The 13666-nt window shown below is 43.2% G+C and overlaps 1 protein-coding gene across 2 annotated transcripts in view; it reads right to left on the bottom strand.

The window, feature by feature from the left end:
• Positions 1-13666, bottom strand: part of Hspbap1 (HSPB1 associated protein 1) — a 51201-nt gene that overhangs the window by 2905 nt on the left and 34630 nt on the right. Inside the window, exons 4-6 of one of the 2 annotated variants that reach the window (XM_041673081.1) lie at positions 6434-6570; positions 3101-3272; positions 1695-1778 (exon numbers count right to left, since the gene is read on the bottom strand). In XM_041673081.1, coding sequence (XP_041529015.1) covers positions 1695-1778; positions 3101-3272; positions 6434-6570 — 393 coding nt within the window. The remainder of the gene's footprint in view (positions 1-1694; positions 1779-3100; positions 3273-6433; positions 6571-13666) is intronic. The other variant, XM_041673082.1, reaches the window with a different exon arrangement.

The raw sequence follows: 13666 nt of genomic DNA, 5'->3' as shown, positions 1-13666 counted from the left end.
TGAGTGGATTCACTGATGCTATATTATCTTTTAAAAACAGATTTATTTTTGTCTTATTTAGGTATAGGTGTGTGTGTGTGTGTGTGTGTGTGTGTTCACACGCGCACATGCGTGTATTTGTGCAGTATCTGTAGGGGCCAGAAGAGGGTGCTGGATCCTCTGGAGTTGAAGTTAATAAATAGTTATCGGTCACTTGATATGGGTGCTAGGAACTGAACTCTTCTTCTCTGAAAGAGTCCTACATGCTGCTGACTGCTGAGCCACTGCTCCAGCCCTTGATACTGTATTATATTTAATCTTACAAATATGTTGCATATACACTCTCTTATATGTAAAGATATAATACAAAGACATTTCAAAGGAAAAAAATCAAAGAATGAGGGGAAATCTTAAAAATAAAAAAAATTCTAAGCTAAGTTGAAATAAAATACTGATGCAAAAATTGAATAAAGGCACTACTAGAAATATCTGAGAACACACTTTACTGCAAAGTGTGTAAGGAAGAATCTGCATTTCAACAGTGAAACCGAGAAGGGTAGATTAGATACTGTACCACCTGCACTGAACTAGAGCCTGCCAGCTCCTGTTTAAAGACTCAGGACAGGAACATCAGAAGGAGTTAGCAGCGCTAATTGATTTAAGCTTCACCACTAGGCTGCTGAGCTGGGCTCAGTTACAATCAGTTTTCTAAGTGTGGAAAGTGAACATGTGTGGCGTGAGCCATCTGCTGGGGACACGGGGAATGGCAGGTGATTCCTGCAGTGGACTCTTACATTTGCTCCAGCTGCAGCTCCAAGCACTTTCTGACTGTGAGGCTGCTATCTCCCTGCACACTCCTCACCTAAGCCCCAGGGGCTGTGTGTCCTCTCTTCCCACAGCTCTTAAGTACAGCCTGCTTCCTGTTCCAGTAATTCTCAGGATACACCTACTCCAAAGCCCTTCCCGTAACCGAGGGAAACACCTTACCAAGGGGAGGATGCAGCTGCCAAAGAGAGCAGAGAAATGTCAGGCTTCAGGTTAAGGAGGGCAGATGCGCAACTGGATTTCTAAAGATGCAATCAAAGACTGCAGTTAAAGGCAGCGCAGACACAACTGGAGCGTCGGGTAAATGCCAGACTGGAGCCTGATGGCTATTGTGCTGTCAAATACAACAGGGAACCAGGAGGAAACATTACTGTGAAAGGCTCCTGGCAGAAATGACTGCAAAGAATACAGTGCTGCATGGTTCTACTTGAGACAATGTTTAAGTCAAGGTTAGAATTGAGGACCCTGAACCAAGAAACAGACATATCCTTCTGCAATGGTGTGGGATGGAACCAGCAGTGTTAGACATACATACAGACCCCACCAGGTCTATCATGACTGTCCTGATATCACTCAAGGGAGCCATCAATGTCAAGGCCACTGTGTGTCCTCTCAGGGAGTAGCTGGGAACAGTAGCAAGTGTGACATCCCAGCATTAGTGAGACTGAGGCAGGAGGACCGTGAGTTTGAGGCTATTGTGGAGATACCCCATCTCACACAAACACAACACAACCAACTCAAGAAAATAAGAGAACATACAAACAAAATCATCCTGGTCACACAGGCTTTTCTTATCCTGGGGATTTTCTTTCTTTCTTTCTTTCTTTTTTCTTTCTTTCTTTCTCTTTTCTTTCTTGTTTTTACATTTAAAGGACAACAAGAAAAAGTACCAGCTCAATCCAGGAGTTTATACTGACAGTGACAGGATCAATGGATTCCACATGATGCCACCAGTGTCTGGGAACAAACAGAACCTGAAAACCAAATGAATAGTAGTTAACACGAGAACAGGGTATTTCTCACTCTACCTGAGACTGATAAAGATAAGAGACAATGAATCCAAGGGAACAGAATGAAGGGGAAGAAGAAACCCAGCTGTCTCCTGTGCTCCTCCTCTGACTGGTGAGCTCAGAGGCCTACACAGGATGCTGGTGGCTGTCTGTTCTTAGTCCTGTGACTTCTCTGTTGACATCTAAACTTTAGTAAAGGCTTTGGAATCCCAGCTCTTCCTCTTCCCCAGCTCTTCTGTGCACATTCTGACAGACGGCAACATGCACTGTGGCTTCCTTTACCTGCTAGAAAAGCTCCCTGAGTTACAATGGGGGGGGGGGCTGCTGGAGGAGGAGCACAGCAAGCAGACCCTCAGATCATGGGCAGGAATGTAAAATGGCCGCTGCGGAGAATACCAGCAACACCTCAGAAGGTCAGTCACAGTCACCCGGACCACCTGCCATAAACACCCATGAACCTTGCACAATGCTCACAGCAGCAGCCCCATTCACAGCAGCTCGTGGCACATCTACATAATCAGGATGTTCTGCCTTGAAAACACGTTCCGCATGTATGGATGCATGTGTAATGCCCAGAATAGGAAAATTCATGGGTACAATGTAAAGTAGTCGGGGGCTGGAGGAGGAGGCATGAAGGGCAGTGTCCTGTCCTGAGATGGAAGCAACTGGACCAGGTCCATCTGGCAGTACATGTGTGAACTGGTTGGACATGTGTGAACTGGTAAGACATGTGTGAACAGGTAAGACATGGGTGAAGAGGGCAGGAGAAGAGCTAGCAAGGAGGGAGCAATGGGGGGAAGTATGGATAAGGGTGATGGGGGGAATGGATTCTCTGTGAGACCAAGAAAACCTTCCAGATGGTAAGAAACTGGGGCAGCAGGAGCCAGTGTAGTAGAGGGAATTTTCCCCACAAGTTGGCAATGGGAAATAAGAGTCTCTTCAGAAGTGACTCAGAAGCAGTCAGCCATTCTTGCTGGAAAGCAAAGATCATCCTCAGTTGAACTCTGAGGGCCTGGGTGCACTGCAGCTGGTGCTCACTGTCACCAGAACAGGTACTAACTGGGAATAAACATGCTAGTACCCACACCCTGGCGTGATCTCTTCACCTGGGTAATAAGATTGGCTTCCTCAAGGCCCATTCTCCTCTTTACCAGCAGGAGGAGCTGTGCTCCTTCTTCCCATCTCTCCAGGGCAGAGCTGTAGGTCTCAAGCCCAGAGATGGGGAAGAAGTAGTCACCAGGCTATGGTGTTCACTGACAGGTCATCCATGTTTAAAGCCCCGTTACCTGTCCTGGGCTCAGTGTGACCGTATGTCTCCGAGCTTTCTGGAACCGAGGAAAGCGCTTTAAGTCAGGGTTGACAACATTGATTTTACTGAACACACTAGACTCTTCGTAAGGAATTCTGGTTGGATAAAGGGAAGGCGTATCTTCAGGAGGAAAGAGATGCCATCTTTTCCTAAGGAGAAAATAAGATACCAGTTAAAACTCTCTCAACTTGAGACAAATCACGTAGGAAGGTAGCAGCCCAATGTTTGATATTACTAATTTAAATTCAGTTCCTATAGAAACACAGGCGCCACCACAGTGGTCACCTGTCCTCTCACAGCTGATCCCCTGCAGATGTCTGGTGGAAGGCAGCTTTCCAGTGGGTTTCTCATGCCCGGCTGACGCAGCCCTCTCGTGGCAGGGATAGGTTCTCTCTCCTTGTTTGCATCTTATATCAAAGCTTGATTCCTTACCACTGCTTTCACTCCTGACCCTGATGCTAACCAGAATAATCTTTATCCTTTCTGTATTCTTTTTTATTAACTTTATTTTTTGTGTACATATGTGTGTGATGTGTGTTTGTACGTGTCATACGGATGCATGTGCATGCGTGTGGAGGCAAGAGGCTGACAATGCTGTCTTCCTCATCATGCATTGCCTCAACTTTTTTTTCTGGTCTTTTGAGACATGATCGCATTATGTAACCTCATTGGCTGTCCTGGACTTGCTATGGAGACCAGGCTGACCTCAAACTCATAAAGATCCTCCTGTCTGTACCTGAGAGTGCTGAGATTAATGGCCTGTGTCATCACAAAGGCATGCCACCTTACTTTTGAGACAGGATTTCCCTCTGAACCCAGAGCTCAGACTGGAGAGCTTGTGTGGCCAATCAGCCCCCGGGTCCTCCTGTCTCTGCCTCATTCAACTCCTGAGTTACAGACGTGTACCACACCTGGCCTTTTACGCAGTGCTGGGTACTGAACTTAGACCATCATGTTCTTGCAGCAGCAGTTTACCAGCTGAGCCATCTCCCCAGCCCTGCAAATGTCTGTACGCTAATATTATCCTGAATAACGCCCCCAAAGCTCTCCACAGCAAATAGCTTTTGGACTTCTCCTGTCTGGAAGTTAGACATGTTATGGTGATCAATGAAAAATGAGAAACTCATAAAAATGCCACATAACCCAAAAGTAGTGTAATTGAGGATCTTTTAAAAAGAGACAATTGTTTTATAACCTGGAGCTTTTTAGGAATGGGGGTAATAAATCTTTTTCTTAAAATTCTATCTGAGGAAAAGACATAAGGCCCTCCTGTGTGTCTCCCCGGTACCATCAGCCCTTTCTAAACAGGGAGGGGCTGGCTGCCATGTCTAATACCAAATATATACTAAAGTCTTATTTCACTTTGGAACTCTGCAGGGTTCACAGCAACAGTGAAGTGATTGACTTCTGGAATTCTAGGGCAGCCTACCATCACACAGGTACCGGGGAGAACTGTTGAAGATCAGATGCCTGACTGACGGCTTCTCCAGCTAGGGCTGTTCAACTCCACAGCACCTGTTCCTAGTATGGAAGCCATCTTTGATTACTTGGTGTGCTCAGAAGCTAATTTTGAATGGGCTCTGAAGAGACTGTCAACTTCATTTCCAAAGTAGTGGTAGAGAGATCCATGTCTGCTCAGTGTCCAGAACACACATCTCATGGCTTCTCGACATTGTGGTTCCGTCTTCTATACTACAGCAGCATCTCCCAGGGGAACAGTCATCACAACCAAGCTTTCCATCTGCTTTGCTTGGCTCCACACCTTAAATCGTGCACGTCCTTCTAGTGGAGAACTGCATCACCATGCTATTCCCTGCTCAAAAGCCTCCCACGGTTCTGTACATGGAAGGGCTGGAAAATTGGGGTGTCTGGCTGCTACCTTTATGCTCCCCCTGACTTTTCTGCCCAGTCCTACGGTTCCTAGTTCACAATTTACACAGGGTCCTCTGCACAGCCCCAACTTTCAGGGTACCCGGTGTCCCTTCCATCTGAGTGATATAGACACGGATCTTGTTTCAAAGGCCATTGCACACATCAGCTGATCCTTCCCACAGAAGCCCCGCCTCTTCCACCTTTCAGTTCCAATGTTCTGAAGCCTCCTTCAAGAGCAAACACACTCCCTCTACCACTTTCTGTGGGCCAGGAGGCACCGCAGATGGGAACACTCAGGGCAGAGTCCTGGCCTCTTCTGTACTTATTCTAACACAGAGAAGTTGATGGACACCAAATAGATGTTTACTAAACCATTTAATGTCATCAGAGTAAAATTAAAATGGAAAATCTGCTGCTGTTAGACAGTTACAGTGAAGCTGTATTTTTTAATCAAAGAAAACCCTGGATTTTTTTTTCTTCCTTCCCAATTCAGAGCACACAGAAGCAGCAATTTAAAATGATGTTCTATCACATCCCATTTCAGCTCCCAAACTCTTACCTGCAAAAGGGCAGAGAAACTGATACAGGACTCCCTGCTGACTCCCCATATACAACAGTGCACCCAGAGGTTAGCCTTTAGCAAGGACGTGATGGATCAAGAGGGAACTGTTCAGCCCCCCACAGCTTCCCAGCTGACAAGTATCCACCCCTCCAAACACAGACTATTTCTCTCTGATCCAGTCATCATTTGTGTCCAGTGATGCTGGGAATTTATTTGTGGCCATTTCTGGCTTTTTCTATGAGATGCCCTGCAGATGTTATAAACACCCAGAAGGGAAGTTTGGGGCCCACATATTAGGGGAAATAAGGCTGCACTTACAACACCTTAGTACATCCTCCAGGTTTCAAACCCAGGCTTATCAGGTGCTGGCCACTCGGTTCTGGCGCTTAGTCAGGTGGAGACAAAAGTTCAACTAAATACCACACTGCCCTGGCTGAGTAGGCAGACACAGACTCACAAACCAAAGTCAAAGTGGGCCATAAAAACCATGTGACCTAGGCTTCTCGGCATCTGCCAGCATCTCTAAGGCCACAGTGAAGTCTCTTTCTTTCAACACACTGCTCTGTTCTAACTCATTTGAGAGGTGGAGGGAGTGGAATGTGAACACTCCCAGGTAATAAAGCTTAGCAGAAAGGTGCCTAGCAAGATGGGACCTCTGGGAGAATACGATCATGGCTGAGACACACGGAAGTCATTTCATGTGCCCTCACTTCACATGGAAGGAAAGAGCACAGCGGTGAAGGGAGGAGGGCCTTGGTCACAAGGATGGTGGATGGGGATGGGCTACCATCTCACCCCACCTCCTTTCCCTTTTCTTCTTCAGTCTTGTGTGTGCAGACATATAAGATTGGACACCCTCACATGCACACACATTACCTTCCTTGTACCTGGAATACTAAGTTGCAGCCATAGGAGTCCAGATGACAGGGAGTATGGGCTCCCAGGGAGCCGATCCACAATGTACTTTCCTGTCCATTTCTTCCAGGAAACCCAAAGTCAGACCATATCACCTCCTGTTTAAAAAAAAAAGTATAGTTCATTTCATCAAGAACTGACCATCCTATACGGTGGTTCAATGTTTACTTTTAAAAAACTGTTCTTAGCGCTTATATTTTCTTACAGAAAATGCTAGAGATGGGAGGGGCTAGGTTTTCAGGGTAGTATGAGAAACATCTCAACCAATAATATCTGAGTGACTTCAGCAGTAGCAATCATTCAACAAATATTTACTGTTTATAACACGTCAGGAACTGTTTTTGGAAGCTTGTGGCCAATCAGTCACTACATCAGGCCCACCAGGCGTGGCTCCTATACCTGTTAGAGACAGACAATAAATGACAGACATAATTCTGTAGCTACCTGGGGTCAAAGTGCTGCAGGCAGTGGGAATGTCATGGAGGTTAACTCAGAAGGCCACAGCAGAGACAGTATCTGTGGGCGTAGGCACTTTATTACCCTTTTCCACTTCCATGGCCACATGAAAGAAGCCTTATGGGTGAGCTCAGTCATTAAAAGCAACCCACACTAGAGCCTTAGTTCATACCTACTACACCAGTCTCGAGTAGGAGGGCCACAGAATGACTTTTGGAACAGTCATTCATAGGGAGTGATTCTGCTACCTGCCCCAAGCCATGACTCCATAAGTATGATAAAGACAGCACACTGCTCCACACCAGGGCCCTCCGAGAAAGGTGCTGAGGCAGGTCTTGACCACTCATAAGCCAGAAAAGGAAAACAGCCAAGGACACACGCATGCAAATGTAGATGTATTCTTTCATCATTCATTTTTTTCTTTGATTTTTTTAAAAGAATAAAAAAAATACTTTAATTGGCAGAATACCCACATGAATGCTAACACCTCAGAAAAAACAAAACAAAACAAAGCAAAACACCACACTATCTACAGTCTAAATTCTCCTAATTTGAGGGGAAACATTAACAACTTTATTCAAAGAGAAAAGACTTTTAAAAAGATGTTCAATGGATGGTTTTCAGGAAGACTAGAAAAAAACATTTATTTTAAGTGATGAAACAGTAGGTTGGTCAGGGATGTCTAGGAGCTCCCCAAACATTAGAAGCTGTTGCTACTGCTCTTGGTTGTGCCCCCAGAGGCAGAAGGGAAATCCCTATTGTTGAAGACACATACATACATATGTAGCACAATTAAAGAAAAAGAGGCTATGAATTTGAAGAGAAAGGAAGAGTATGAGGGTGGGGTTGGAGAGAGGAAAGGGAAGGGGGAAATGATGTGATATAATATCAACCATTTTTTTTTAAAGGAATAGGGTTACTTAGGAAAAAATTAAGTAGAATGTTTTGCTATGTTCACCTAATGGGTTTTGAAAGAATGAAAAGTCAATTATAGCTTTAAAGTTAATATAAGATAGAACAAATTACAAACAGCTTGGCCATTACAAAACGAAAACGATCTTGGTTTATAACAGAGAAGAAGGGCAGACACCAATCTTCTGTCTCTTTGGATGGCCCTGCTTATCATAGCCACAGCAAAGGTCCGTCATCCTTTTGTTACTCCTCAAAGCTATCTCTCTTCTTCTCCGGGGTATGCAATCCTCCTGCTTCTACATCCAGGCCAAAGTAACAATATTTGGCAACTGGATTCTTCTAGATACATATACCAACAATGAGAATCTAAACTGAAAATTCCTTCATTTTTTTAAAATTTTATGGTGTGTGTCATGGCACACGTGTGAAGGACAGAGAACAATTTGTGGGAATCAGTTCTCTCCCTCCATCATGTGGGTTCTGGGGATCAAACGCAGGTCATCAGACTTGGCAGCAGGCACCTTAGCTCACTGTGATCTTTCTGCCTTACCTTTCTTAATTAAAATGGTCCCTACCCCATGATGATACCTGAGCCTTAGATGTGGTAGTATAAATATCCTATTTAGGACTATCAACGCTCACTTTGTTTCAGAACTGTGAGGACTGTGAGGGACAGGCAGGCCTTATTTTTATCATGTTTTTTCCTGCTAAGGAGCCCACCAGACTCTGATGGATAGCTCCAAACCCACATACACACAGAGGATTCTGTTTAAATTCAGTGGGGCTCAGAAAACACAACTTCTCCCAAAACAAAAAATCATGAATGTGGGAAGGAATTGGATTTAATAGGAGTATGGTACACATTAGAGATGTTGGGGAAAGAGTGTGTGTGTTGGGGGGGGAGGGAGGGAGAGAGAGAGAGAGAGAGACTGTAAACACATTTTTTTATAAAGGTCCCCCATAGGGAGGCAGAGGCAGGCAGATCTCTGTGAGTTCAAGGCCAGCATGGTCTATAGAGTGGATTTCAGGACAGATGTACAGAAACCCTGTCTCAAAAGGCAAAAGCAAACAAACAAACAAAAGGGTCCTCAATACGTTAAACAACAGAGACTTTAAACTACAGTAAAAAATAAGAAAGTACACCTCAATATTCTTGACAGTGTACTGCATTCCTCAATTATTCCTCATATTTAAGTGACAAGATAATAAATTAGGGGGTGCACTGAATTCGGGCAGACCACACTCTGGTCCCATCTCTCTGGCCAGGCTTTAGAGCACTGTCTTAGGGCTTCCACTGCTGCGACAGAACATGACCAAAGCAACCTGGGGAGCAAAGGTGACAATACACCAGGACCAGGTTCAGCACCAAGGAAGTCAAGGAGGGAATTGAAGCAGAGGCCAAGGAAGCACAGGTGCTCCTCAGGGCTTGCTTCTCAGCCGGCTTTTGTAAACCCCAGGGTCACCAGCCCAATGGCAGCCCCACTCACAACGCCAGGGCCCTCCCAACGTTAACCAAGAAAATGCACCCCAGAGCCCAATCTTATGGAGACATTTTCTCAACTGAGGTTTCCTCCTCTCAGATGACCCGAGGTTGTGTCAAGTTGACATAAAAACTAGCCAGGACAAGGGCCATGATGGCTCAGTCTCTCACTAAGGTGACTTCTCCAATACCTATGGTGGTGACACAGCACTTTTGAAACTGCTGGGCTACTCCTAGGAGCTCCCGGATCTGTTTCCAGATTATTTTTTTTAAGTGTTTTGCTTTTTGTTTTTAAAGACAGTGTGTGTGTGTGTGTGTGTGTGTGTGTGTGTGTGTGTGTGTAGCCCTGGTTGTCCTGGTACTCACTCTTTAGATCAGGCTGGCCTAAAACTCAGATCCACCTGTTTGCCAGGCTCTGCTGGGATTAAAAGCCACCATGCACACAGCTCTTAAACCTGTCCCAATGAATGAGTTCAATAACCATTGCTTCATTTTAAAACTGCTGTACATATAATGAAGTCATGCATATTTTTACAGTTTTAACATCACTATCAACAACAACAACAAAAACACTAAAGAAAAACTGGTAGGATTTGTCCCTTCTGCCACCCCTTAGTGTCACTGTCTCACTCTAGTTATTTTCCATTCAGGTCACAATACAAAAAAACCAATTACATAATTCCACAATGAACTTACATCTGAATAAAAAGAAGTTGGTCACGAGCGATAAAACTGGAACTCTGAAAAATCACAAGATTGTTAACTATCATTAATATACAGAACTTAAAATCTCTTTATTCCTTAGGGAAAAGACCGGCAGGTACAGAAACAGAAGAGGGCATTAAGTCTCTATCTACTGGGTAAATACCTAAATTCTATTTTCTGTTTTTTAATCACGTGAATTCTGAGGTGCCAATCTGTCTCACCAGGAAGCACCCTGTCTGAGACGCCTTTAATCATTTCCAGAACACTTGCTTCCATTCCAACACATCCTCACAGCTGGGTCACAAAGTCCAACAGGCTGAACTAATCTTCCAGTTATTGCTTTTGCAGATTCTATGTCCTGGCGACTCAATGAGGCTCCCAATTCTCCGGAGCTGACCTCAATCACAATGTGAAATAGAATCTACCAGGAAAACATTCTTGGGGGACACAATCCCTTTTATTATATGCTGATTCTTCGCAGTCTCAACTTGAAGAATGCTTATCAACAACTACAAGAGATAAAGGTAATGTTTCTCACAACTTCCCTATCTTCCCAGGGCAGTAGAGACACAGCGCTCAGACGTGCTGTGTTGATTGAATGGCATGGGCAGGGAACTAGAAGCCAGAGAGACTCATTATGTCACTCACAAAAGTCAGGTGAGTATCAAAATAATAATTTCAGGCCATCTGCAAGACTGCCAGTATTTTCCAATTATACCAGTACAGTTATTAGTTTATTTGTCAATATGTAAATATTGTACATCTAACAGAGAATTAATCTCCTTTATGGAAGAAAAGATGAAGTATATAGAAACTGTAAACAGAGGTTGTAAGTTAAAACTTAAAAACCGAGAAGAAAGCTGATGAGAGATAGAAATGTTTATCAAAATTGACAGATGTAACATTCAGTTAACTAGAAGCCGCAGAACATATGACAAGGATAAAGCCAGGGGTTTAAGTACAAATATTCTTTAAAGGGTAGTAAAGATTAAGGGACTATGTAATCATTCAAATACCTATTACATATTCAGTACTATGTCAGCAGTTCTGAGGAGAAGAGTAAAGAACATAGCCTGTGCCGTTAAAGGATCAAGACACAATTTTATGAAATACTGGTCCGAACAGGACATAAAGGAATGCTGGCTGGAGATGTGTGCTGAAGTGGCTGAGGTCTCACACCCAATCTGAATCTGAGCCAGCCCCAAGTAGAACTTCTTAGGCAAAACTTAGAGGGTCTGAGCAAAGGTCAGAAGGTGGGCGAGAACATGGACTGCCCAGCAGTCAATGGGGAGACCAGTTGGTGGCTCATGTAGACCAAGTGGTTGGGCTAGGGTGCTGGGAAGGGACTTAAATGCTACCCTGACATATTTTCAAGTTATTCAGTGTTTATGAACACAACAAAAATGCTTTGGTATTTAATAGTAAACATGACTTGAAGAGTCTCCAATTCATAAGAATTTATTTTAGAACTAGAAGAAAGAGTGTCAGAAGAACAGAATGATTATAGAAGCAATGCTGGACTCAAGCGACTCCCTCCTCCGGCCCTTCTGAGGATCTGGGAGGTCAAAACTATCTTCACAATGTTACTAAATTGCTATTCGCCGATTTTATTGTGTTGATACTTGCACTGGTTGTGTTTAGGCAACAGTGAATAAAACTGATAGTGTTAGGTAGTACAGTTAAAATATACTAGTAGTATTGCATTATTGAGTCTTATCTTTATTTTATGTGTATGCATGTTTTACCTGTATGTGTGTCTGTGAACCACAGTGTATGCCTGATACCCACCGAGGCAGGAAGAGGGCATCAGATTCCACTGGAACTACAATTACAGGTGGTTGTTAAATGCCATGTGGGTGCTGGGAATCAAGCTTGGCTCCTCTGGATAAGCAGCCAGTGCTTTTAACTGCTGAACCCTCTCTCCAGCCCCACGTATTATATTCTTTTTAAAGGCGTTATTGAGGTATGATCGATGTACAGCAAACACCACATATTTAAAGCATCTGACTGATGAACTTGATCTATCTGCATTCTTGAGACTCCATTAAGATAATCAAGATGACAAACATTCTGACCATGTCCAAACTTCCCCAGTGCCCCTCATGATTCACGTTTCCCTCCAAATCTCATTCTCTGACAACCACCGACCTACTCTGTCACATAAATTGGTTTGTAAGTTCTAGGACTTTATGGAAATTCAATTCCGTATGAAGCATTCCTTTCTCGTGCTAATATCAATCAAAGACAAACACAGGGTAAAGTGAATCAGAAAAAGGACTACGCCAAAGCAGATGAATTCATTTCATCACAATAAAAGGTCACTAATAAAGTCAAGTGTAAAAAGTAAAACCTGACCAACATAAAAGAACTAATGGTGTCCCTCTCTACATAGTAGATAAAATGAGTGTACAGAAATCAGTAAGGATGTGACCCTTAAACTCCAGCCTGACTTAAAGGAGACTCACAGGGTACCCCAGCCAATAAAAGAATGCATTATATCCAAGTTTGCTAGTAACATTCATTGACCATACTGTGGGCTATGAAACAAATTTACATATATTTGAAAGGATTGAAATAATGCCAGATATATTTTCTGACCACAGTGAAATCAAGTCAGAAATCAACGGCAAAAAGATGGTTAGAAAAGCCAACAAATATTATAAATCAAAGGTTACACTTATTTTTTTTAAGTTATAAACTGATTGGGCCATTAGCTCAGGCTTCGTATTAGCTCTTATAACTTATATTAACCCATTATTCTTATCTATGTTAGTCACATGGCTCAGTAAAAGGTTACACTTATAAACTAAGCAAGAAATTAAAGAACAAATCACAAGATAGGTTAGCAAATATTAATGGGTTGAATAAAACTGCACTTCAGCTATATGACTTTAGAAACTCCTGAGCACCAAAACTTTGTCCATAAAAAAGGTGTGGTGCCGACAAACGTGATCTTAAATAACGAAATACATCAAGCACACTGTGGGGCACACCAGCATTTGGAAGAGCTACATAATTCAGTAATCCAACATTTCCTAATAGCCAATGAATGACATTACGCAAGGGGATTTTATTATAGGAACACAAAGAGTTCTTTCATTGTGATTTCATAGTCTATACTGCAACTAATGAATTTTTTTTTAAAAAAAAAAAAAGCCTGCTGGACAGTGGTGGCGCACGCCTTTAATCCCAGCACTCGAGAGGCAGAGGCAGGCGGATCTCTGTGAATTCAGGGCCAATCTGGTCTACAGAGCCAATTCCAGAACAGCTAGGACTAAACAGAGAAATCCTGCCTTAAAAGACAAAAACACAAAACAACATCAAAACAAAAAAGAAAATAGCCCTCATCAAGTTTGGTGTGATATTTTAAAGATTCCCAACTGTCTGAAAAGATAGTTAAATACTTCCCCCTTTCTCAGCTGTATATGCTGAGACAAGATTTTCTTCATCTCTTAACAGACCAGCAAATTGCAACAGCTATACTGCAGCAGATAGGAGACTCCAACTGTGCCCTGCAGCCAGGCAGGAAGATGACTTGCAGAAAATGGAAAGCAACCCACTCTTCTAATCACATTACATTTCAAAGCATATTCTCTTAGGATACCATTGGTTATTAACATGTAATGGGCTTATGGTGCTAT

The sequence above is a fragment of the Microtus oregoni genome, unplaced genomic scaffold, assembly GCF_018167655.1.
Source record: "Microtus oregoni isolate MIOR12 unplaced genomic scaffold, Mior012 000023F_ref0000262, whole genome shotgun sequence".
Taxonomy (NCBI): Eukaryota; Metazoa; Chordata; class Mammalia; order Rodentia; family Cricetidae; genus Microtus; species Microtus oregoni.
Note: the sequence above shows the minus strand (reverse complement) of the source record. Positions and strands in the feature narration are given on the sequence as shown.